This window comes from Pholcus phalangioides, unplaced genomic scaffold (genome assembly GCF_987345545.1).
Source record: "Pholcus phalangioides strain wild (caught in Gottingen) unplaced genomic scaffold, Ppha-v1.0 ptg000007l_1, whole genome shotgun sequence".
Lineage (NCBI taxonomy): Eukaryota > Metazoa > Arthropoda > Arachnida > Araneae > Pholcidae > Pholcus > Pholcus phalangioides.
In genome coordinates, this window is record NW_028301600.1 from 41,451,460 (window position 1) to 41,478,257 (window position 26,798).

The window sequence follows — 26,798 nt, forward strand, 5'->3', positions numbered from 1 at the left end:
CGTATAGACAAACGGCTGGATCGACGAGTGCGTTTCTGAGCCTAACCATGTTGAATGGACGGTTTTTTTTTTGGTCTTTTATCGCTTGTACTCCAACTACATATTTTCAGAAATTTGTTGCCAAAAACCTGTAAGTGAATGGGTTAATATTAAAAATAAACAGCAACGTGTCGAGATAGAAGTAAAAACACCACTATTTGTCCTCTGCCAAACTCAAAAATTATGCATGTGCGTGTAACTCCATTTATGTTTTATACCGGAGTTTATCTATATAACAAAAAAAATATCAATGGCCAAGTTTCATGCCGATTATTTTTGTTCAAGTAATACCGATTGAATTCCACTACCTCCCTTACCGCTGGTTCGCGTCAATTTTATTCATGCCTTGTTTTTAATAAATATCGTATAGAATTATGCATCACTCTTGTTTTTCAAGAATGCCAATACATTTTGGTCAAATCAATTTCTGCATTATTTAGAGCCAAATTTTTTTTTTTTTTTTTGCTCATTTTTTATTCCGTATCTATTCAAAAAAATTGCAGACGTATAGTTTTATTTGTTAGAGTTCAAAAACTCTGTCAAATCCGATGCGCTCGGAACATGCAGAGACTTTGAATTACTACCAACATTTTCCGGAGCAGGTCACCCAATTCAATTAAAAACTTAAATTTTCACCAAAAAAAAAAAAAATGCGATGACAGGAGATGTTATATTTAGCACTATTTTGAATTGTAATTAGTACGTTGTTACTTTCTCATTTGACTACACAAGTAGATAAATCTCACACTGATATGTTTGGAAAGGCAAATACAGTCGAAGTTCGATTTTACGAACCTCCTATTTACGAACACGCTCTTTTTTACGAACTGTTTCTCTGTCAGGAAAGGAAAATAGAGTAGGGAGGGGATAGAGTGAGTTCACCAATTTGGCATGATCAATATGCAGGTATTTTGCGAATACGTGCCAGGGAGAAGTGTCCGATTGTTGGCGGGGGTGAGTATGAAGTAAAGATGCATTGACAACGTAATTCACTCTTTGTGCATTTTGATTGGTTGAACTGGTGGTTTGAGAAATGGTATGATACATTAGCTGAGGAGATTTCAACCTTTACTCCGCGGAGCTCTAAGGACTCCATGTGCCCTTTTCAGGGGGATTCATGGATGCTCCAGGAAAATAAAATAAATCAGTAAATTTGATTAATAAATTAAAGTGGCCCACGAGACTTTGCGATAGAAATTATAGCCTAAAAATGGCTCTGCAATTCAAAAGTTTGAAAACTGCTGCTCTAGATTGTTGATAAGACCATTTCTGAGTCGATCGAACTCTACCTCGGCTAACTACTGTTTGTCTGTTTTCCTCTTCGTAAATCACAATGTCAACAAAATGGAGAAGACTGCGCTTTACTTTGAAAGGAAAATAAGTGTTTTGTGAAAGAAATTAATGTGCGAACTATTAAAATGATAGAAATTACCAAAAAATAACGGGATTCAAAAATTTGCACCGAGTTCTCTAATCAAAAATCAGCAAAAAAGCTCGTTCCTGCGAAAAATGATTCCAGCTCGTTCCACCATCTAAGAAATTTTGCAGAGAAGCAATATTCGCGGGAAATTTTATCCAACAGCAATTCCATGGAATCTTATATTTACTAAAATTTTGCGATGAAGCAAACAAAAATAAGTGATTTATTTAAGTAATCAATAAAGATGAATGGCCATCTGATATTTTATTTCCTGCACTTTTTTCATCATCTCTCTCATTTACGAACTAATTATCTAGTCCGTACGGGTTCGTAAAAAAACGAGCATCGACTGTATTAATCAAACTTTTCACTTTTATTTGTAATCCATCAAAATGCAGTTGTATTCAACATATCTTGCAACGAACTATCACCAATAACAGCTCTGTATCTTCATATTGCCATCTATTAGCGCCAATATGTGTAGTTACATTTTAAACTGATTTAATTAAATCAACATATGCTGCTGGTATTTCGTAGACCATTTCCATATTGTTGCTGTCAAAGTTTGTATATTGAGATCAAACCAGAATAAGGTCGAACACTCCAATAGTTTCAGACATCGTGTACAAGAATATCATAATGCTAAAACACTCATCACCACAATAGCGTTGAGCCAGTCATTAACACAATTTACAGGTGAAATAAAGCTTTATTGATGATAATTAATTGTGTTTCAAGAGCGACATATTGAAATGCTTATAACAGAATTTTTCGTGCACTTCAGACAATAAAAGTAATTTCTCGAAGTTTTCTAGAGTTTGATATTAGCCATATGACAGTGATATTGTGAATCCCATAAGGTGTCATCGACTAATGTCATTGTTTTGGTATATACATACTTCCATTTCATTTGGTAACAGTTTTCTTTGTCATATACCTCCCTTACTGTTTGTACTGAACCCACGACTGTTTATACGTATACAAAAAAATGTATTAGATGTTTATTGATGTTGCCCGTGTGTTAAAATAGTGTTTGTGCCCGTTGAAGTATTTGTTCACCCAAATATCCCTGTTATAAAAAGACATATTATTAAAACAATTGTGCATCAAAATGGAATCAATTCTATCGTAATTGTTGTGCCAGTGTGAATGCGTAAAGCGAAGTGATAATAATCAAACAATGTTATATACAAAAAATTTTGCATGTTACTTTATTTTATTTCATCTCAGTTTCGCAAATTGTTATTTTTCCTTCATATATTCTTCCATAACAAAAGCCATTCAATAACTAGAAGCATGAAAAAGAAAATTGTATAATCACTGTTTTTGGACTCATGTTTTTAAATTAGAGATGAAAATGCAAATACATGTTTACTGCTTAACACGCTATAAGTGCTACTTCGGTCCCCGCCGTCGGTATTCACACTGCACTGAATCTAAATTGAATACAATAACTCTAGTGCCGAAGAAAAAAGTATTTCATCCAACCATCGTTAATATATCCTTTCCTCTTAGAGTATTATCTCCGTCGGAAAATTAAAACATAAACATCAAGGATCCCACTTTTGGCGACTTTTTGCTGGGAAGAGATAAAAGAAAATCAGCCAAAGAAACAAAAACTTCTCGGTGCTTAACGTGTTAATTATTTTCACCACTCAGCTTAAAAAAAAATATTGCTGCCCTCAGAAAAAACGGTGCAAGAGTCTTTTTGCAGTTTTTTTATAGCCATAATTTTAAATGGCGTGAGTTCTGGATTTTAATTCAAACACGAGAGATTTTTCAAGTGTGTGTGTGTGGCTATATTAACTTCACATGAGCATGCAAAATCACATCCATCTTAAAAAAACACTGATCAGTTACCTCGGTCAAAGTGGAATTCCATATTATCGCATATGATATATTTATAACAGGCCAAAAAAGTTTAAAGAATTTGAACTGTTAATTTTTTTGCGTATTAACTCGTGTCTTTGCAATTGATTGTGCAACCGTCGATTTTACATGCCATTTGAATCGTCGGATCATATTCGTTCTTTTTAGTGACTAATATATTTGGATGTTTGAAGTTACAACTCTTAAGAAACCACAGTCTGATTCGAATATAATTGTACCTTCGATATCAGAAAAAGATTCACCACACACTCGATAATTTAGATACTCAGTGTTCTTTTAAAAAAGCGTTCGGCAGTGCGATTGACAAATCAAATTTAAAAGATTTGTCCCCCCCCCCCCATCATCATATTATCTAGCTGTGGTTTTATGAGAGGTTACTGAAGTACAGTAGTACTTGGTTAATTCGAACTGCGGATCTTTGGATAATTCGAACTTTTACAAACTCCCCTTGAGTTTTTAAAATCTAATTTAATGTTAAAATTTCTTGTTTAACTCGATTTTTTTGGATAATTTGAAGTTGGATGAAAAACAGGATTTTTGTGTGAGCAAATTTAGTTTGAAAAATTTCTACAAGAAGTCTCAGACTTTAATTTTCTCGATCAAGTTGTTAAACAACAAATTTTTAAAGGCAAATAAAAGTTTGAAAAAATTATGTTTTTGTATACCCCTTTTTTTAAATAATTTAACGCCCATTATTGACATTGTTCAGCTGGAGTGCATCGAGAATTTGTGCCACTTAATAACGATCCTGTTTTTTTCAACCTATATATCAAGGTACAACATTCAAAATTTTAATCTTTTTGGTCGTCACTAAAAGTATGAAAGTATTAGGAAGTTTAGATCGTAAAATACGTTAATGAAAGTATATTTCTTCGATAGCATAAGAATGATTAAGGAAATTTGGAAAAGAGTTCCATAACGAATAACCATGAACTGTTTCCGTAAATCAGGCTTTGAACATGGTGAAGAAATTCTGCAATGATGCAGCAACTCTAATTACAATTTTTTATAATTGTAATTAAAATTTGGGAAACTGTTTCGTAACCGATGATAAAATTTTACTAATTGATAATTATTATCCTATATGAATGGTGATGATGAAGTGCAATTTGCAGTCGTTTTACAGATTCAGGATATATTAATTGGGCAATTCATATTTTAGATAATTCAAACTTTTTTCCAGTGATTTTGGACTTCGAATTAACCAAGTTCGACTGTATATTGGCTACTGTGAGAAAAACATGTTTTCAGCTGCAATGTTTAATTTATGTAATTTTAAAAGAGAAACTGAGGAAACTTGAACTTCACTGATATTTAAAGAAATCTCGGAATGTGCTATATCGCTCTCTCTCTCTCTCTTTGTTTTTTTTAGATTTTTTTAATCAACTAATAAGTATAAGAGAGATGTTTAAGCTTCGATTTTCCTTATCCGGAAGATAGAAAAAATTTGGAGATACGGTACAATCGTATAGATTGACCTGATTTTATTCAAATTGAGTTATTAGCTACAACATAGATATCTCATAACTGCGCCACATATGTTATTGATTTCAGCTGAATGAACCGTAATGCATTAGACGCAACGTCAGTAATTAAGAAATCGATGTTGAGGCATTTGATAAAACTTGAATGAATATATAAAATTTTTTACACAAGGTAAAGCACCATCTGATCTGATTTAACTTGTGTAATGCGTGAATCAGGTGAAGTTATTTGCATATCACTTCAACTATTTCATAACTTCTTTTTGCTTGATGTCTTTCAATGTTATCGCATGCGTGAGTAAGCTGATGATTATATTCTTTTGTGTGCAGTTTGAATTATTGGGTATGAATTACTTTTAATAGTTATAATAATTTGTGCGAATAGATTTTTTTCATGTTTTTATTCATTTGTACATTCATTTGACTGAAAAAAAATTTAGAAGTGTATGCTTAGATTTTTGAATATTTGTTACATGTTTTTGTGGAAAAATACAGATTCGATGCGTTTACTTGGCACGCATTTTGTTTGCATTGGAAGACCCTCCCAAGAAACGATACATATGCCGCTTTTGTTTTGCAATGTTTTACCATTAAAAGATGTTGAAAGTATTGTAATATAAATAAATATAAATATATATATTGAGATATATGAATAAAGCGTTTCACCACCTATTTGGCATTCTTGTCAGATCCATTCAAAAATTAAAACGAAACAAATAAAAGACTGCTGTCCAGAACTGAAAGCTCAGTAGTATCAAGAACAACATTTTTATTGTCTTCCTTTACAAAAAAAAAACTTTACAATAACCAAAAACGTAAATAAACGTGGGAATATGGTTTTAAAAACCATTAATGGAATATGCAATAATCTTCTCACGTATAACTGATAGACTGTACAAATAGAGACGATCGTCATGCCGGAAACAAAATTCTGATTGCGAAATGAACTATGTAGATATGAACACAACGAATAAACATAAAATGACCTCTTCTCTGAATATGATGATAATATATATGATCTCAGGAACAAAGTTTGAAAACAAATGCATTTTAATGATCAGATCTTGTGAAAAATAATCATGATTCATTCTAAAAATAAAAAAAAAATTATGTACAATTTTATACGTCAAGTTGTATTATATTATAAGCGAAGTCACACAACACAGCTGCAACACTGAATATTCAAGCTTTCGGACAGGATTTACGTTGAATCGGAAGGGCACAAGGTCTCATCGGGATAAAACGTAGATTACATCGAAGGAAGTTGTCCAATTACGCACGACACAATATTCATAACAAGATATACTCAAAAGCCAATCACCATCGAACAATAAGCACATTAAGCAATGTCTGAGGGGGAAAAAAACGATGAAGCTCCTCACACAGTGGTGACCGTTAGCAGACCTAGAGGTTTAGACCCAGTACCAGTGACTTTGGAGCCATGGGCTAAGACTTCCTGAATTGTTGTAAAATCGTCAAATACAACTTTCCCACGACGTTTCATCATTTTCTTATGTGACAGCTCAAGTATGTTGATCTCTTTCTTGCCATCCTCTCCCTCGTCACCTGGTTCTTTTACACCAGCCATTTTAGAACGTATAACCATTTCTTTACGTTTTCTATCGCGAGCTTTCTCCAGATGGCGTTTTCGTTCTTCTTTACTCCAGTACCGACCAGTCTTTAGTTCGCTAACGGCGTCATCGTCAGTAGTTATACCAGCCCTTTCTTCCAATATTTTCATTGCCCGAGCTTTCAACAAACGATTGCGTACGGGTCTTCGAGTGATGTATCGAGTTCCGTCCGCTCTTCGTTTTACTTTCCATTCCATTTTCATTTCTTCTTCTTCTTTAACAGTGGCCAATGTTCCACCTTTAGAAGGACTAGTAGAAACGTGATAGTGGGTGTACACATAAGGCAGCGATTGCCCCTGTGTATGCATCTTATTGACTGAACTTATGCCCATCTTAGTACCAGTACCAACTCCACGTTGACTAATGTTCTGGGAACCGTTTGACCAAGGAACGCCACCACAGCTTCTAGAAACTTTCTGCTGCACGATTGCTTGTCGTAGCATCTGCTGCTGTAACCACATGGTATGCTGAAGATTGGCTTGATTTGTATACATTGTATTTGGTGGAGGATAGAAGCTGACGTAATTTTTGTTCTTTTCTTCTTTCTTACGTTCAGACGAAGAATCCCGTTCTTGTGAATGAACATAATTTTTGCTTAAAGAGCTTTTGCCGCTGCCATTGTTGTGTATAAAGTTCTTCGGAGTACTTCCAGTAGACCTCTTGCTAGGAAAATTGACTGATGACCCACTGTCTTGTTCTACCAATGCCCTACAGCAGCGTCGACAACTATCACAGCTGAACATGCTGGATGCATCGGAATCGCGAAGCTGCGTTCCTTTGTCCTCCATCTCTCTCCTCGGAGAAACGAGAGACATGACAGATCCATGAAAATCTTTATATCGGTTGGAGACTGGAGTAAGCTCAAGAGTAAGTGGGCCACTTCCAGAGCTTTCGGCCGTATTGTAAGCGCTGGATGTGTCTTGATCCTGTTTCGAATTATTGTACGTTTTACTAACGTACATGTTTTTCACCCAATGCTCCACTTTCTTACTGAATGACGATGCCGAACCCTGACTCTGTGTGTTTCTGGCAGCCTGCAAGTCAGCTATGTTTACATACACATGCTCTAACTCACAGTTGTTCACAACGGTTCTGCTTTCACTCGACTGTGTTTCCATATGGCGGTGGACAAGTGTCTCGCACTCTAGTTGAATGTTTTCCATCTCTTTATTGAGAAGATCCATCTCTCGGTCTAAGCTGGCATCAGACTGGAAACGACAAAGAGGAGTCAGAGTCATTCCCCTGGTTGGCGCTTCTCCTTGATAATTCCTAAGGTTTCCGTTCAGTGCATTATTCTCAACGTGTAATTCATTCAATTCGGCTGACGGGTCATTATCAAGCCTTTCAAGGTAACCACCAACTCGTTCTTCATCAAGGGTTGAACAAACATCTAATATCTCATGTTCTGAACTCTCGTCATTTTTGGTGCTTTCATCAGTTCGTCCAAAACCACTATCTTTTTCGTTATTTGGACGCTCAGTCGTTCCTGTATCAGTCGTGACGTATTCATCATGTTCCTGAAAACGTAGAAAAGAAGTAATGAAATCAAACGTAATGAGAAAATAACCATATATGTATATCGTATAGAGGTACATAACAAACGTTAAATAATAGACAAGTCAACAAAATACCATCTAGTGCCATTGCTACGTTTCAAACTTCAAATTAGGTTAATATGCCGTAATGTACCGTAATTTTAGTGTAATTTTAGTTCCATGCCTTGAAGCTTTTTACACTCTCTTTGGCGAAAAAATAATCGACGCACCAAGAAGCAATTGTTCAATAAAGAAGGATTTAGTTAATTCAGTAATATATACGAGGGATACCCAAAACTAACCGAAATCGTTTTACGGTAAGCGGGTGAGGGGCGGTAGCCCAGGTCGATGATACACTGGATGTTTAGAGGTGTCGCGAGTTCGATAACCGGGGTTCGTCCTTGTCAGAAACTTTCCTGGCGCGGGGATACAACAGAAACAGCGACGTGACTACCGAAAAAGATTGCTACCGCAGCGAGTCCCACATAGAGGGGTTAGCTCACCAACCTCTCGATGAGTATAGAAAAAAGGCCGCCGTCCGGAATCGGCAATAAATTGCAAGTCCCAGTCTAATTAGCCCTCGTGAGCAGAAAATGATCATGGTGCGACAAAAATGATGAAAAACGATGGTAGAGCATCCTTAGTGCTTGGTTTTCTCAAAACGAAAAACTAATCCTTCTGAATGAATGTGCCAAGTAGTGTTGCTTGGAAAAATGTTGTGTTTGCATCCATCAATATTTTTCATGGAAGCTGTTTAGCCTGTTCCTCGTTTTTGGTCATGGCAGACTTACGTAAACAATGCAGGGCTGTGAAGTTTCACTTTCTGCTCGGGAAAAAAAGCAGCAGAAACTGTTGGGATGTTAGAAACAGCTTACGGGGATGATGCTGCACGTAAAACTCAAGTGTACGGATGGTTTTTTTTTTACAAGCTAGCGTCTAAAACGCTTGCACAACAGTGTGCGAAGAAAAGACGCGATTTTCGTTATGGGAGATAGGTGACTGGTTCTTGTATCATGTCAATGTCCCGTTTTACACTTCCTTCACAGTGCGTCAGTTATTAACAAGAAACAGTATGACTCCTGTGCCCCACCCAGACTATTCACCTGATTAGCTCCGTGTGACGTTTCTTTATTCCTGCGGATGCAGAGGGACCTAAAATGAAAGCATTTTGCCAGCATGGATGAGGTGCAAACAAAAACAATGGAAGCGCAGTCTGGCATCACAACAGATGAATTTCAAATTTTTTTTCAACAATGGAAGAAAAGACCTGACAAGTGTATTAGCTCCAATGAAGAGTACTTTCAAGAGTATTGAAGGATATTTTTTTAAAAAATGAATAAACAATTTGTGAAAAAGAAATTCCGGTTACTTTTTGGGTACCCCCTCATACGTACAGAGAAAGGAATTAATAAGAAAAATCGGATAACTTAAACATGTAAAATGCTACAGAAGAGAGTTGGCAAATCATTACTCATACCTATGGCCTGGACACACAGGGCCGTCATTTCAACTTTTTCCGGGGGGGGGGGGCAAAGAACATGTACTCGATGTATATATGAAATGGTGTATATATATATATATATTTATATACACCATTGAAATGACATATACATATATATATACCATTTTCAGTGTATTTTCAAAAGACAGGGGGTGGGGGCTACGACCCCCCATGACTCCACGCCCAAATGACAGGCCTGCCTGGACACAAGCACGATATGTAGTAGTATTTAAAGTACAGTATTATTTAATAAATTTGGCAAATCATGTACATTTTTCGAATGGGACATTCCTGAATGTTAGCCAGGCATTATCTTGCTGGAAATTAAGATCGGGATACAGCAAAAAGAAGGGTAACATAACGAGAGGCAAAGATTAGTCAAAGCACCACTGTGCTGAATATTTGATATTGAATTTTTTCCATAGTCAGCTAGTGTTACCAGAATTGAATGAACTGCGTTCTCAGCAGGACAGCTTGGGTATGCAGCGTCATGATAGACAATTCGGATACCCTGCAATGTTCTGTCCCACGAAGATGGACCGGAGTCAGACGTGGATCCAGGGCGATGTGTGAGGAGGGGCAATCAATTGTGTACGTTCGCAGAATCGTCCCGTATTTCACGGGATATATATATATATATATATATACTGATTTTTTTCCCAATATTATCCCTTTCTTAGGAGGTTAGTGACCGCTCCTATCGTCCCCATTTGGATCCGCGCCTGACCAGAGTACCTCCCCCAATAAAATGAAGAAAGGAAAGTTCAAGCTGTTGTCTCGCTGGCCGAAAAAATTTAATCATTCTTTTTTAAAGACGCTCAACTTTTGTACTTGCATTTAGAATTTTATAGCAATCGAATCCTCAGTTCTTCGGTGCATCGATTTTTTGATTTGTTAAAGTATAAATGACTTACATTAGCCAATAACATTATTTTTAAGCATTCGAACAATCGCTTTTAGTTGAAGAAATGTGTAAATCGAAAGAGCAGAGCACATAAGTTATCATTATGGTTATCATCATCTGTCAAAGAATCAGGCATTACGCGACATGCGTTGTGTTAATGAAGCCATGCGGACCAATGTCAAGTACCAAACAGGCAAAAATGTAGAATCTGTCTCACACACACCAAGAGTGTATTACTATCCGGATAGTCTGTGAAGTCATCCAAAAAGTATTCGTCATCCTGAGGAAACCAAACACAGGAAAATGATGACAAAATTCGGTGCTGGGTAATCCACAAATTGTTATTTCATACATAAAAATTGTATGATTTATCTTTTAATATCAAACAAAATTTAATTTCAAAATATCAGTTCATCGCACATGATTTTTACCCCACATAATGGAGTCATATTTTCATTCAAAAAAAACAAACAACCAAATGTATATAAAAAAGAACTTTTACAAACAATTTTAAGCATCTCGTAATGCTTACCAATACTTGTGGCCGGGCAACTAATAAAATAAAATTAGATATTTTATCAGTAAATAAACCAACTGCCTGCTCACGGCTTCGGACATCTATTCCATTGATCTATAATGAGATAACGATAAAATTATAAATAAGATAAAAATTTTTATTGTCTCCGAAAGAATAACCAAAGTCAAATGAAATAAAGTGTATAATAAAAGAGCAACCACACACTTCTCGATAAAGTCTTTGAAAATGTCTATTAAAAAAAATCAAGGGATATACTTTTAATGTAGTTAATTCTGAACAATTCTATGATTTTAAGTTCCACACATTTTCCAACTTTCTACTACAGCAAATTAAAAACTTACGAAACCTAATCCTCCGACGAGAAGCAAATCATTACTCTTTATAAGTTTACTTATATTCATTGTTGCCTCAAAGGAAAAGATCAGGAGGGGAACTGAAAGCTCACTAATTGCGTTCAGGTTCTCTAGACAAAACATTAGATATAAGGGAAAGAAATTAATTATTGCGATGACACACCATAGTAGTATTAGACAGGTCGAGAATACTTTAGAAATGACAAGACTTGGGATGTAACGTCAACTGTAATTAGTGCTGAGACCTTTCCCATCAACAAAAGTTTTCCGTTTCTAAAATACCGTATCTGGAAGACGCTACTGATAATAAAAGTCCATACAATTTTTGTTGAGTCGCTGCATCGACGATCACGCATGAGTAAGAAAAGAAAAAAAACTGGGATAAAATGCTCTTGCAAGTTACTTCATAAAAACAAAGAGTTTTAAAAAGAATCATGAACAATTACAGAAAACGTATTTATCGTGAAGTTTGAATCGACTGGTTGCGTTATCATGACAGAAGCCTGTAATAAAGAAGTGTTGTTCCTTTTTTTTTCTTTCAAGACACATTATTGCCAATCGTTTCAAGGTAAAACTATTTCCATTTCTTTAGACATAGTCACCGCATTGGTTATCCATTCAGAAACATATACAGGGTGGGGGAAAAAAGTCCGTAGAAACTTTAAAAATTCATAAAAACCGGAAAAATAATCGAAATGAAAAACGGTTTGCAGAGTTAGCATCGCTAGGTCACGCGAATTTTTTTAAGACAGGAAAAAAAACCCCTCAAAAACTGCCGATAGGATAGGTGGCACTGAGGTCCACAAGTCAAAGAAAAGATACTCAAATAACGGAAACAGAATGCCTCCAAATCGTTTATTACAGCAGTATGTGTTCCATATCACCATCCCCACAGGGGACAACACATTGTAGGCGAGTCGCAAATCCAGCAACGGCAGTGGGTCTGGATGTATACATGACACCTCGACGGATCGCATCTTTCAGTTCCGACAGACTGGATGGAACGGATCGATACACCCGGGACCGTACCGCTCGTACCAGTGCCACCTATCGGCTGTTTTTGAGTTATTTTTTTCCTGTCTTAAAAATTTCCGTGACCTAGCGATGCTAACCCTGCAAACTATTTTCTATTTCGGTTATTTGTCCGGTTTTTATGAATTTTTAAAGTTTCTATGGACTTTTTGCCCACACAGTACATTGAATAACAGATGATTGCATCCTACAAAATTTTCCAAGAAATTTTCTTTCCTCATCGATATTTTGAGCGCTCACTTCTATTGAGGGAGAATAGTAGCGTTGTTATATACTCATTGAGAAACAACAATAGCTACTTTGTTTAAAGTAACTGGTAGGTATGAATGAATGTGCATGCGTATTCGACTAATCTGCTTTTACTAATGATGACTATCTCTTGCGATTGATACGCAGTTTGGGCAGCTGGCATTTTGGTTTCGAGATTACTTTTTGGTCTACTAGACACTTTATGTCACGACAAACTGTTCTGTTTGGTCAGTACAGTAATCAGGAAAAAGAAATGCCAACTTGGTTCTGGGTTTTCTGGTTTTGTTCTGTGGATGTTATGTGGAATATCTATTTGCTATAGAAATATCATTATATACAGTATATCGGATCTTGAGGATACAACAAAGCGGGATTAGGCAGTCTTCAAGTAACGTGATTTCAGTGTTTTGTGGACGAACATCAATTCTGCACATTTACTTCACACCACGTTGATATCAATCGATCGATCGATCGATCGATCATTCCAGTCGTATCGGTGTGAAGCTCCCGTTCTGTCCAAAAGCTAAACGATATTGCTAATAATTAGAAAATAAATATTTTTTTTCAAGTCATTCTCGTGTAATCTGACCTTCAGAGAGTTTTCTGTCGTCTGACATCTATTTAAAAAACCATGTTTGCCAGCTATTTTCGAAATTTTTTCGTTGTCCGAGCAACAAATTTTAATACTATAATATTATCGTATATTTGTTCTATATCTTATAAAAATAGTAATGAAAAAGGATAGCTACCTGCAGTAGTTGGTCACCAACTTGAATCCTTCCATCTTTACCAGCAATACTATCTTGTTCGACCTGTGATAGCAAAGAATCGAACAAATTGATAAAATTCAGAAATACTGTAATGCATAGAGAGACTTGCATTTTCAGGTTCTGTTATAAAACTTCATCATGGACTTTATGTATAAGCGACAATGTACCTCATTAATGTATATGTCTGTATCTTGTTCATCAGGGGATCCATAACATAAAGTCAATCCTAACTTTTCATCTGGCTGGTCTCTTCGCAAAATAACTTCCTGAAACAAATATTCAGAATAAAATATTTCAGTCACATAGAGTCGTTATACCCAGCATCATCATTACATATCCTCTTATAATATCTATTTAAATTTTAAAGAGAAAGAGCATTGGGGCATACTAGTGTTAGAAAAAAAAATGCGTTCAGAAAATGCAGTTTATTGTATATTGATGGATTCTTTCAAATTTCTAGAACCAAAAATAACTTAAAACATTCCCCCCTCCCATCAAAAAAATTCCGTATCCCGGTGTAAATTGTTCCAAAAAAGCGTTGGTGAAACAATGGTTGGTGACATTCCGTGGATTATTACGTTATTGTGATTTTCGAGCAACATTAGAAGCACTCAATGCAAGTTAAAACCTAAACCGCGAAAACGTAACAATAGGTTTTCTCTTGCCCTACCTTGAACTTGAGTTTAGGTCATGGAGGATGAAATCCATCATTATACGAGCAATCAAGAAGGTATTTATCCAGTAGTCAAAGTAAGTTCGAAGTAGAATTTGCGTTTACGCTTGAAATCTTAGAACTCAATAGGACACTTCATTCGTTTAGCTTCGGGAATGAGATATTTTCGTCGAGATGACAACTCACTGTGAGAAAGAATTTACGAGTTACTACTTCGTGGCATACCAAGTTGCCGCGAAGCCAAACTCACTGGTGGCTTCATCTACAGTTTTAGAAAGTCATCTCCTGTTGCCTTAGACAAAGGTGTATTGTGCTACTTCTCGAACGATACCAAAAGCTTTAGCGCTTCTTTCTCAGAAATACGAATAGCTGATCTAGTAAAACTCTCGTAAAGGTGAACCGGATGAAAAACTTTGAAACCATCCAAAGTAAACTCAATTACTTTAAGGTAAACAGAACTCACCATTGACTAAAAAAAGCTAAATGAAAACGAGAAAGAAAATGAAAAGCTTGGTTCGAGTTTCTTTTGCCTTTGAGAGACGTGATTTATAATATCGTTTGTTTTTGTAGGATAAACTACAACATTTATCAATGTTATACCATCCTGGTTATGACAGTGAAAAGTGTATTGAGCTCAGTGTCATCACATGAAAAGAAATTAAAAGTCTAGGCTTGTGGCAAATGTAGCAGATGCTACTCTACTTCTAACTTTAAAACATCTCGTGGTATATTGTACCGGGTACGCAAGTCCGAGAATATCATACGTAATTTTAGTAGTCAAATTATGCACAGGCTAGACTTTCAGATACGTCAGTTATAGGCACCACGGAAAATATATTTGTAAGTGGTTTTTAGTCTTCCATCCTGGTAAAAATTATTACAGTGCTTTTTTTTATCTTCACCTAATATTAAAGACATTGAGAAAGTATGTATTTCTTTGGCATCACTCCCGCTTAAAGATATCTCGAGACCATTCAATATTTTATTTTTAAACTTCCACCAACCACATTGAAAATTTAATACATGAGCGTTATTTCGGAAATTGTGGCGACTGCTTTAAATAAAAATTTACTTGACATTTTGTGCGAATGAAAATTTTTTAAGACATACGATACTCCTGGTGTATATAGTAACAGCTCAAACTATCCAATAGTCGTACACGAAATAGATATTGAATTTCAAATATCCGCAAAAGTTTCTTGAAGCAAGTAAGAACTTTGTGAGCCATGTTTTTAGCATAAAGCTTTTCCAAGGTATATATAAATGCTCCCCGAAACGATAATTGAGACGTTATTTCGAAAGAAGGAAAATCCAAAGAAAATAAGTCTACGTCTGTGTTTTTTTTTCTTTTCAGTCCTAGACGATATATTCTTGGTTTGCGAGTAACATCAAGAATGTCTTTATTCGAGACGGAAAGACTCATCATTTCTTATTACCCCACAAAGAAAAATATATCGTCTCACCCATCCACGTCCAACCACGATATATATATATAAGAAGAGAGAGATATATTGTATTCCACCATATCCTCACAAAACTTTACAACGACAGAATCTTGCATTGAGATATACCGCTATCCTCCACCGGAAGGACCTATAAGAGGATTTTCCATGTCATTCTACATTCCCTGGTCCGAAATATATTATATATATATAGATTTTTTTTTTCATTCTTAGTTTTCTTTTCTCTAAATTAAATACCACGTTTCATTTTTTTCTCAATACTCCCCAATTCCTAAAGGTCTCGGGATATTTCCACGTTTTTTCCCTCTCACAACGAACCATGACTCGGAATCATTACTACTATTACTTTATTTCTTTTCCTTGCTGTTCCTCAATCCTCATCCCAAGAAGACAGGAAAGATTTACGTTTCCTTTCTTCTGTTCTACCGATCAATGACAGAGAAGTGTTCTATCTATGATATATTTGCCGAGGAGAAAAATCTCCGGCTGAGATCAGAGACTTACTCAATAGAATAAGCAAGTTTAACGAAAATAAAGTAACAGATTTTGAGACGATATTTCATGAGGAGAAGACAACGATGCCATCGTAGATCCGATTCGGCAGTCAAACTCTACTTATGTTGTTTTTTTCCCACTCATGAATCAATGTATTGATAGTTATTGGTTGATTATAGGATTCACTTCGTATTCAAAACTTTGATTCGAAGTTACTGACAGTGCTTGCTCCCTTGCCTAAAAACAACCAGAATCTGCATAAATAATTTTGGATAAATAATAAAAAGTTTTATTATGAGTTTCTCTTCCATCATTTTGAAAATCCAAAACACCTTAAAAAAGACTGGTAACTCCCAACGGACTAAGCTACAAAGCTTTAAAAATTAAAGCAGATTAAAAAAAAACTTTGCCAACATAATAAAATCAGATGAACAAAACAACATTAACGACAAACACATGGTGATTCAGAACAGGCAATTTTCGTCACATAACGCATGGTCACATTGCAAGCGAGAAACCGCTAGACGGCGTGGTATTGAACGCATAAAGCATTGTTGATTGCACTTATTGACATTTCTATCATAGATCGCAGAAGGCATGGCCGATTTCATGACCCAGGAAAAAAAGTACATGAATTTCATATATAGTGCTGCGAACGGGAATGTGCTGGAAGTCCAAAAAAACTGCACGGACGTGTTTTCCGAGAATATGCATGCCAGATAACAAAAAAAAAATTTTAACATTTGAGTGATTGCACATCACATGGGCTCTCTTGTTAGTGGAATGCAGGATACAGGTTGTGCTAGGGGTGTGAGAACGCCAAAAAGAGCCCGTTTCACTCAGACAACGGTTCAATGGCTAAAATGTTATTCGATTTGGCAGACGTCTCGTCGGAAAACACTCCCAGTTATAATCTTTTGGATTCCAGAATATTCTTGCCCATAACAAAATACATGTCCACTTTTTCATTATTAATGTAATAAGCGATCCCTTCTGCAATTCATGATACAAACGATAATAAGTGGCAGAACCGCTGCTTTATGCCTTCAATGACAGTGCCTTCTAGCGGTTCAATGAAGGCGCTGTCATTGAACGCATTGGACGCAATTGCATTTTGGCACATCATTTGATCATTCTTGTCGCACCACGGTGATTTTCTGCACACGAGGGCTAATTTTAGACCGGTACCTACAATTTATTGCCGATTCTGAACGGCAGGCTTGTTTTTTATACTCATCGAGAGGTTAGTGCGCTAACCCCTCGATGGGGGACTCCCTGCGGTAGCAATTTTTTTTTTTTTTTTTTTTTGTGGTCATGTCGCCGTTTCGGTTGTATCCCTGTGTCAGGAAACTTTTCTGACAAGGACGAACAGGGTATCGAACTCGCGACACCTCTAAACATCTTTTGGTACTTTAGGCGAGTATCTTATCGACCTGGGCTACCGCGCGCCTAAAGTTTATATTTTGGCAAAGATGTATGACGACGAAAATTGCTTGTTTAGATGTATTCCATCACTTCTATACGTTTTGCCCATGAGTGGTCTGAATTACCCTGCACACACTTATAACCAAGACCCGGATGTTGTTGCCTTAAAAAAATTTGAAAAATAACTTTTAAAAATGCAGTAAAAATTTGAAAAAAAAATTCCATCAAAATAATAAAACAAAGTTCTCTTGAAAAAGCGGTCATGTTTGAATACCGAAAGGAAAAGTTCTGACAGCATCAAAAAAACATATGTAAATTTTTTTCTCTTTTTTTTTTTCTCTCCCGCTCAGATTTCATCAAAAAACGAACAATTTTTCTAATAAACAAGTTATAACTCATGAATCGGTTGGGAACATTGAGTGTTATGATCCCTACAAGGGTGGGGCTGACAGGGCTCGGGGGGCCTGAGACAATTCTTATCTTTTTTTTCACAAGAATTGACTATTGGGAGGCCCGTGAGGAATCTGATCGGAGAGCAATGCTGCTAGATGTGAAAGTCATGACTGGTGTATTGGGGGAGGAAGGAATAGGGTTTTGCAGTAAAAATCGAAAAATGAAACTCCCTCGAGAAAATCCTACGTATGCCTATGGTTAGAAAGCCACAGAAAGCATCTTTTATTTTATTTTCTAAGAAATTCAAGCATATTTTTTCAAAAGTGCTTCTCTCAATGCAATCAGTATTCATATAATTTTTTTCAATCTTTCCCATCGTCAAAAAATTTAAAAAGCGAAAAAATATCGTGTGTGAAAATGCCAGAAAATGTCCCAAAACTAAAAAAATGCCCTAACAGTGAAAAAAATGCAAATGCCATCATGTCATCAACATCCAGGCCCTGCTTATAATACTAATCTTAACGTTTTTTCGCCCTCTCACCGTTGTCAAGGGAGGAAATATCTTCACAAGCTGTGAACTAGCAAATGTTGTATACAGAATTATAATGATTTTGTTTATCAATAGATATGTGAATATCTAATAATATTTCATCTAATGTGAACGATTGATTCATCTAATGTGTTGTAACGATTTTCTAACCAATTAGAAAATCGTTACAACAAACAATCAAGGCAACACCAGAACACGACGCACTGATGTTTGCTTTCATTTCCCACACAGTTCTTGTTTCAACTACAAGGTTTCATCCCTCCTCTAACGGCACTCAATGAGTTCTAAAACGCGTCGGCATCAGTGTTATAAGTGTGCACTTGACTTGAACGCTGCTTTCAATCGAATTTTATTGCTTCAGAAGTTACAATCGCATCAGAAATAAATTTAAATATACCTTCTTACTTCTACTTATATATAAATACCTTCTTGGACTTCTGCAGCAGTAAATTCCTTATGCAAAATACTAGAAACTTTGCGTACAACATTCGAAATAAAATTTACCTTCGGCTAAAATTTCGTTTCTTCGTTGAATAGTACTGAAACAAAATTCGCGAAATCGCATTAACTATATAAATTTATTTCTACGAGGACGATAAGAAAATCCAAAGACGTTCGTTCTCGCAGACTTTTATTCACAGACAATACATTTCATATAGAGAATATATGCTTCGTGAAGTATCTTATGAGCATGAAACTAGACTTTATCATTTTCTCGCCTGTCAGAGTGAAGATAGGTACGAAGAGAAGTGCGTTCGTCCGGTGACCACAACAAATGCGACCCTCGATCGATAGGTACGTTTGCCGCTCTTCATTTCCAGACTACTTTTTGATTAAGCCAAGCGTGCTTAATTTGCTCGGTGACGCTCCGTTAACTGATAGCAATTAAACGCATCGAGAAATTCCCATCTCCGCTCCCTTTTGCCAATCCAGCCGAGAATATTCATCCATCTCCCCAATGGGGAACTCAACACAACTCACAAAAGCGTGGAATTTCGTGTCCACAACATTCTTTTTCTCCCTCTTCTATACGTATGTGTCTGCCGTATGTCTACTCCTTTATCTGTCTTAACTACTCTTCCATCATTAAAAAAAAGAGAACGAATTTTTAACTACTACACACATTTCATTCAATTATTTTTTCAGCACTTAGTTGTTGTCTGCAGACTGCAATTTAAGCCTGCATTTCTGCGTATTTGTTATGAGAATCTCATAGCCCACGAGATATGTGTCCAATTATAGACATAGCTCTTTTCTGACAACATGCGTTAACGTCAAATTTCAAGTATCAGAGAACGACGTTATGATGTAAATTCCGCAAATTATTAAAATTTGAGAAGAAATTTTTGTATTGAAATTAGTATTGAGATCTGTTTATTAAAAAAAATTCTTCATAGAAATGAATCAAGAAAAGAGGCGTCAGTCTTTTCGTCTTGAATGTGTTTTCGGAGCTCACACTTTCAAACGAAAATGAAACTCAAGTGCAGTTCTTTTCAACTCCACCATCATTAAAATCACTATTATTTCCTTCTTAGATACATCATAAGTGGTCTAATACAGCGTTTCTGGTCCATGCGTTCTGGTCCGCGGACCAGAGGTGGTCTGCGACGATGGCATAGGTGATCCACAGGTAGACTTGATAATTCAAATGTAATTCATATTATTAATATACATATGGGTTCAAATCCATATCTTAAAATTGTAACTTCATACTTAGGTTCATCATACCTCATCAAGGAGAATGCGGGAAATTGCGATCCTAAATACGAAATATCACTGATTCCAGTCAAACGATGTATTTTAGCTTTAATATTTTTCGCATATTTCATTGAGAAAAATAAGGGATACTTGGAATTGAAGTAACATAAAATACGGGAAGTCGCCAATTGCTATCAGAAACGTTGCAACAATTGGGCAAAATCCCTAATTGTAGTTAAAAATCACTGGAAAATTAAGGATAAAACGTTGATCCCGACAAATACGTAAAATGAATATTTGTATTTATAGCCATAATTATCATGATAAATATGAAAACGCTGTTTATTCACTATTTCAGTAAACATTACAAATTTAAATAAACGTCGTTGAATGTCCCGTAATACAGGACACAAGTGGTTCGTCGAATTGTTTCAGATACTTTACTGGTCCTTGGGCTTATAAAGGTTGAGAAACGCTGGTCTAATAGATAAAAATAGTGATGAATATTCGGAGCTCACACTTTCAAATGAAAATGAAACTCAAGTGCAGTTCTTTTCAACTCTATTCACTATTATTTACTTCTTAGATACACCCCATAAGTGGTCTAATAAATAAAAATAATGATGAATAGAAACTATAACGTGTCAGACATTTACTTACATTCATTTAACTTTCGGACCGATAGAGACCAAGAATGAATCTAAAAATCCCGCAACCCTACAGCATTATAATGATGTAATTTAATCAACACATGGCCAAGTACAGTACAGACAAGGAAAGAGAAAAATCCGAATCGAATCCCATTATAAAGAACTCCAAGAGACCGGAGAAATCATTTCGTTATAACGAAATTTCGTTACAAAGGAATTCCAAGTTTTTGCAGTGTTCCTATGTAAACTTATCTGGGAGATTAGAAAAGTGTTTATTAAAACGAGATTTTCGCTATAACGGTATTCGTTAAAACAGGATTCGACTGTAGTAACTAATTTCTAGAACAGAGAAGCTGGAGGAAAGGAAGGAAAAGAAAATGAGAAAATAATTTTTTTATAGATATCGATGAATCCAAGAAGCGATGAGTAGCCAACTTTTATTATTTTTAATAATTTTTTGCGGCTTTAATAGTTGCATTCCGCTGATATTTTTCTTTTTGTTTTTGTTTTTATGTGATTCTGGGTGAGATGAATATACTCAATTTTTTTCATATTTTTTTGAGGACAACACCCTCGAACCCTCTCCTTGTAAGATCAAAGTGTAGTCACAAAATTCTGAAAATACAAATCATATGATCACTCTAATTATGTCTACAGTTCAATGAATCCATTCCCAGCGAGTCCAAGTTAATAGAACGACAAAAACTGCTTTGGCTTTAATAGCTCTGAAATGTATTTGCATCAACGCTTGTGACAATCAAAGGTCACCAACAGCAAAATTAGTGGTTATCACAGTTACAGCAACACAAACAAAATCGCATAAAAAACAAGAACGGATTGAAGCTCATAAAATTTCTTTTAATAGTTTTTCAAAAAGAAAAGCTTTATACTTCCCCTAGGGCTAGTAGGCGTTAACCGGCACGTTTATTGACAAAATTTTTCAGGCGACTTAATTGGCGCGATGAGAGCAACTTTACAGCGTGGGAGGTACGCGAGTTGAATACGCAACAACCGAGAAAGTTCATGCCACCGGGTGTGGTATCATGGTCAATTTATTTATTTTATGCTGTACTTTTTTTTTTTTTTTTGCAGAGGGGGCCCTCTTACACAAAATCACAGAAAGGATTTCGCCCCATTCTTTCTCAGCGTGAAGCAACCTATAGATATAATATTCTTTTGTCTCGCTTGCGATGGGAATTTCAGCAACATGCATTCTCTCCTCCCCACATAAAATGAATGGTTGCTTCCCCGTGGATCTTCTACGTCTCTGTAAGCGAACTGCATCGAATCCGTTACCATAAAGAAAAGGTCGGATGGTTGTCTCCCGGAATTGACTGTACAAAGATGAACGGTCAGCAAATTACCGTTCGGCCGAGAACATCACTTTTATTTATCAAGAACAGCAATAAAGTGAAAATGCTCTTTGCCCGAAAGAAAATGGTTGCATGGGTTCAGGTAGAAATTATACAAGGCAAGTTGGGGTTTCCAGCTTCTGGATTTACTACGAACATTTCTTTCTTTTGTCGATACTTATAGTCACGAAATTACGAATCAAAACTAACGTATAAAGCTGATTGCTTCGATGTTTTCCGAGTATCAGAGTTATTCGTCGTTGATCGAATTTCCATTTGATGGAGAATGTGTGTTTAAATTTCTCATATTCAGTCGATTTGAACTGCAAAAAAGAAATGATCTTAAGATAATCACCAACTGATGGCTTATCTTTAGGGTTAAGTGCTGGATAAATGAATATTTGAGTAACTGATGTATTTAACGCTGAGTCAATTTCAGGATAATTCACGTGGATATATATCCAGAAAGAGAAAGAAGTAGATGGTATATTCTAGACACGAGTGACAGAGACAAATCCAAGTGTGGAGAAGAAATTCCCGAAATAGTCTAGTATCACGAAATGCATCCGCACAGTACCAGAGCTATCTCATTATTTTTAAGCAAACTGACAACCTAGCATCCATCTTCTTTCCATCAGGCAACAAAATCGGGATAAAAGAAACTCGCGAAGCCTTTTTTAAAATGGTAAAGATCATTATTACCGTGGTTTGAACCCCGTTGCTTCATCCGAGCACGAGTAACACTTGAAGCACGAGTCTTAGAATGCTAATGAGAAGGGTTGAACCATTTTTTTTTAGAACTAGCAAAAGAAATTTACATTCGCCATTAAATCTTGAATTTTCCTCATTTAAAATCCAGCATCGAAACTCATTTTTTTTCGCTTGCTATTTATTTTGTTGTCTCGTATTTTAAACAAGGGCACACAGAAATATTATTTGCACAACCTTGGCTTATTGTTAAAGCAAGGTATTCCAGTATTTTTCAATCGGAAACACTTGATTCCTTTTTTTCGTAATAATACTTCGATATCTTGGAATTAATTGCACTAATCCATTTCTTGTTGCTACTCTAATTCCGTAGAAAACATCAAAATTCTTATAATAGTTCATTAAATGAGGTACAACATATAAATAATGCATAATTCTTTTATAAAATACAATATGTACCAATAATTTTCCGGACACCTACGTATATTAGCATTCCGTAGATTTGGTTCATAGAATTTTCTTTATTATGATTTTTGGCCACTGGTTGTTGTTCTTGCTGTCATGACAGAGAATGATCGATATTTTGAATAATACTTAATACACTGCAGCAGTACTACGGAATTGGCAACTGTCTTTACCAAGAGGATAGTGAAACGTGCCACAGACAGAAGTGTCGCTGTTATAATAGAGTGGCACGGAGAATTGGGTGCAAACAGCTGTCTTTGCAATTGTAAGGGAACAGTTGCTGGAATGGTTTGAACGAGAATTGAGACTAATTGAATGACTAAATCAAGGTATTAAATTTTTGTATGTAGCGCAATTACCTCCAAAAGTATTGTATTCTATAATTATACATAATGAAATCTCTCTTTACATTTTTTTTCGACATTTTGCTGGATGATTATTGGTAAAGCACGTTTCCTAATAATAATTTACGGTCACTTATGAAGTCGAAGAAAAAACGAAAAGAAAATTGTATTATTATTGAGAAGGCTTAGTCCACTCTGAACCGGATTACAGAAAATAACCTCTTAGAGAAACTTTCGAATAAATCAGATGACGCTTAATAGTCCTGTAAATCTGATGTTATTCGAGCTGTAGCCTAGTCTTCAATCCTCGATCAAACTCGTCCGCAACTGTTCCATTAAATTGAAATTAGGACACTCAGCGTGCCAAGGTGATTGTTTCGCACCCAACTGCTCGATTGGATTCAGAATTAGGACTGAGAGCGAGCTACGACAATTGTGTCACACCCAAGTCTTCGCAACACTATACATAAACTGCAATTCTACGGAACCGTGCTTTGTTATCCTGTTAAAGACAGTTACGTAGTACTGCCACAATGTAGGAATGGCGCGGTTGTCTACATCCATAGAATGCCAATTCCTTTACCCATTATTTCATTGATGACACTTATTAGAGCCATGTACTGCTATCGTTCGGGTATTACTATTACTTTCGCTAAGCATGGAACGGACCAATACTAAAACATGGGAAGAAATTCGTTTATAATTATCAGGACTTTGGTTTATGTTATCAATTTTATTTTCATCTAAGTTTCTTTTTCTTATTATACATTTTGTGTGTGTGTGTGTGTGTGTGAAGCTAAGGTTGAACCATACTCATCCCCCCCCCATAAGTTATCGTTATTAACCTGCACGACTATGTAGGAGGTCAGAAAGCGTCCCTCGTTGACAAAAATTTCCGAACTCAATTCACAATGTGTTAATCTGGTCGTAATATCTGCTATGATCTGCGGCTGCTTTTGCAATGGCTTTCCAAATGCGAAGGCATGTGTCAGGTGTAAAAAAATCTCTTTGCTCAGTTCTTGGTCAGTTTTTTCCGACTGACCACATTCACGGTTCCTCGACTAGAAGAATTCCACGCAGGGAACCTATGGAACGTACCGTACATTATAAAAAGTATCGTAATTCGTGATACATATTAGACAGTTCCATTCTAGCTCCTCACAATTTTCGAAAAAAAAAGAAAGGACTTTAGTTAAAGGAAAAGAAATCATCTTTCAGAGAAATAAAGAACAAAAAAAAAAGTCACGATTTTTTCAATATTTTGAAACTAGCTATGTAGGAAAGAGAAACGGTGTTGTACAGTTTCATATGTCCCGTTCAGTCGAATGGGATGTACATTAGTGTCTCGATAATTCGAGTCCCGAAAGTACGAGGTTCAAGACAATTCGAGGTGTTGGAATTTTTCAAAATTCCGATCGAAATCTGTTTTTCGCCAAAACAACGCACACTATATTTCATTTCTTTTTTTTATTACAATGAATGCGAGTAATTTCTGTTTTAAGGGCTCTTGATTTCTAGGCCGGGGTCTTACTCTCACGCGAAATTTTTTCACTGACTAATTTTTTCAGTGACTTCTAATTCCACTATAGTAAACTTATAGAGTATAAAATGATATTAATATTCATATCGGACCCCAGGAATATGTGAGAGCCTTTGCCATCCTCCCTTGTTGGTCTTTTCAGCCGTAATCATAATGAACTAAGCCGTTGGATTAAGAACAAAATAGGACAAAGTATGAATACGTAGGTGCAAGCTTCTCCCCTCTGAAAGTCGATTTCTATTGTTTTTTCGGATAATCCGAGTTTTCAGTAATTCGAGGTAGCCTCGATTCCGTCTATCCATCTCGGATTATTGAGACAGTATGTGTTCATCGTGCGTACCAATGGGATTTATCTTTAGATATACTTCTTAATGACTTATAATTATTATGAGAAACCCCGAGTGTGTGTGTGCGTGTGTGTTCCGATTAGAGTTCCGATGTGATCACATTAAGCGGCGGGCAATATAGTAAAGACAATAACTAGTGGTTACAGACAACACCAGAGAAAAATGTCAAAAAAATTACTGGTAGGTAGTTTACAGTATTTCGGTACCACGAACGTGAGTTATTTATAGATTTTCAAAATATTACTTATCACAAAAATATTTTTCGAATTCTACAACATGAAATCGGTCAAGTGGAATGATACATCTTCATTTCAGTGGATTGGTTTCATTTTTTTTGTTGTTTTATTCAATTCCAAACTTTCCATTTCTTTTCCGATTTTTATTTATTTTCATTTTTCAGACGAGAAAAAAAGCAGTCATCTGTGTGTGTGCAACGTTACATGGCTGGCCGACAAGACAGAGAGAGAGAGAGAGACTGCAGCACACACATACATACATATATTTCCTACGATATGTATGAAATCATCTATATCTATCGAGCCTCACTTTCCTCCCACACGAAGGGAAGTAAACAGCGTTATTGAAAGAATTGGTCTGGTAGAGTGGCCATGGCAGGATCATGTCAATGGATAACAAAAAGGGGAAAAAGCAAAAGAACAAAAGACGGAATAAAAAGAATCTTACATATATATATATTTTTTTTTCCTTCAGATAGTTGAACAGAATTGCCAAGGACCCAAGAAAGCAGTTTCAACATATTTCTCTCGATCGGAAACAGATGGTGACGTTCTCAGGGAATGGACGGGGGGCAAACAACAACTATTGGAAAATTGGGAGTTTCTCTAACCACCACCCTTTGCACAAACTTTCTCCGAGGAAATCTTTTCTTTTGAGAATCTGTGCTGCTTCCATATATATATATATATACACTTACGATACATTTTTTCTGGAATTTCCAAAATTTTACAAGATTTTTCACGCAAACAGAGACACTCTTCCGTCTCGACTGACATTCTCTCTCTAAATTGATTTTTCCCGTTAATTAAAAGATGCTTTGAAGAAGATAAGACGTTATAAAATTTTTCTCAAGAAATATCAAGATGCAGTTTTTTTATTTATTTAATGTTGAACTGAGTGTGTTTGACGTCTCAACACACAAACTATAACTAAGTTTTCCAACCCCAAAATAAAATCTCTCAAATCAAAAACAGACGTACAATAAGAAAACATGCGAGACATTCCCACTAAAAGAAACAAACGTTAATGTCTCGCATATTTCTTGTGACGGTAATTATACGACTTATTTACAATTCGGGTGTTGGCTTTAATCCCGGCATTTATTCATAGCC

The 26,798-nt window shown here is 36.0% G+C and overlaps 1 protein-coding gene across 5 annotated transcripts in view; it reads right to left on the minus strand.

Annotated features, from left to right (window-relative positions):
- Positions 1-5,585: 5,585 nt before the first annotated feature.
- LOC149085299 (PDZ domain-containing RING finger protein 4-like) overlaps positions 5,586-26,798 on the minus strand; it is a 94,204-nt gene continuing 72,991 nt past the window's right edge. For 4 of the 5 annotated variants that reach the window (XM_089233237.1, XM_089233238.1, XM_089233240.1 and 1 more), the window contains 5 exons: positions 13,514-13,612; positions 13,326-13,388; positions 10,937-11,035; positions 10,628-10,684; positions 5,586-7,981 (listed from right to left, as the gene is read on the minus strand). In XM_089233237.1, coding sequence (XP_089089363.1) covers positions 6,212-7,981; positions 10,628-10,684; positions 10,937-11,035; positions 13,326-13,388; positions 13,514-13,612 — 2,088 coding nt within the window. In that variant the 3' untranslated portion in view covers positions 5,586-6,211. The remainder of the gene's footprint in view (positions 7,982-10,627; positions 10,685-10,936; positions 11,036-13,325; positions 13,389-13,513; positions 13,613-26,798) is intronic. The other variant, XM_089233239.1, reaches the window with a different exon arrangement.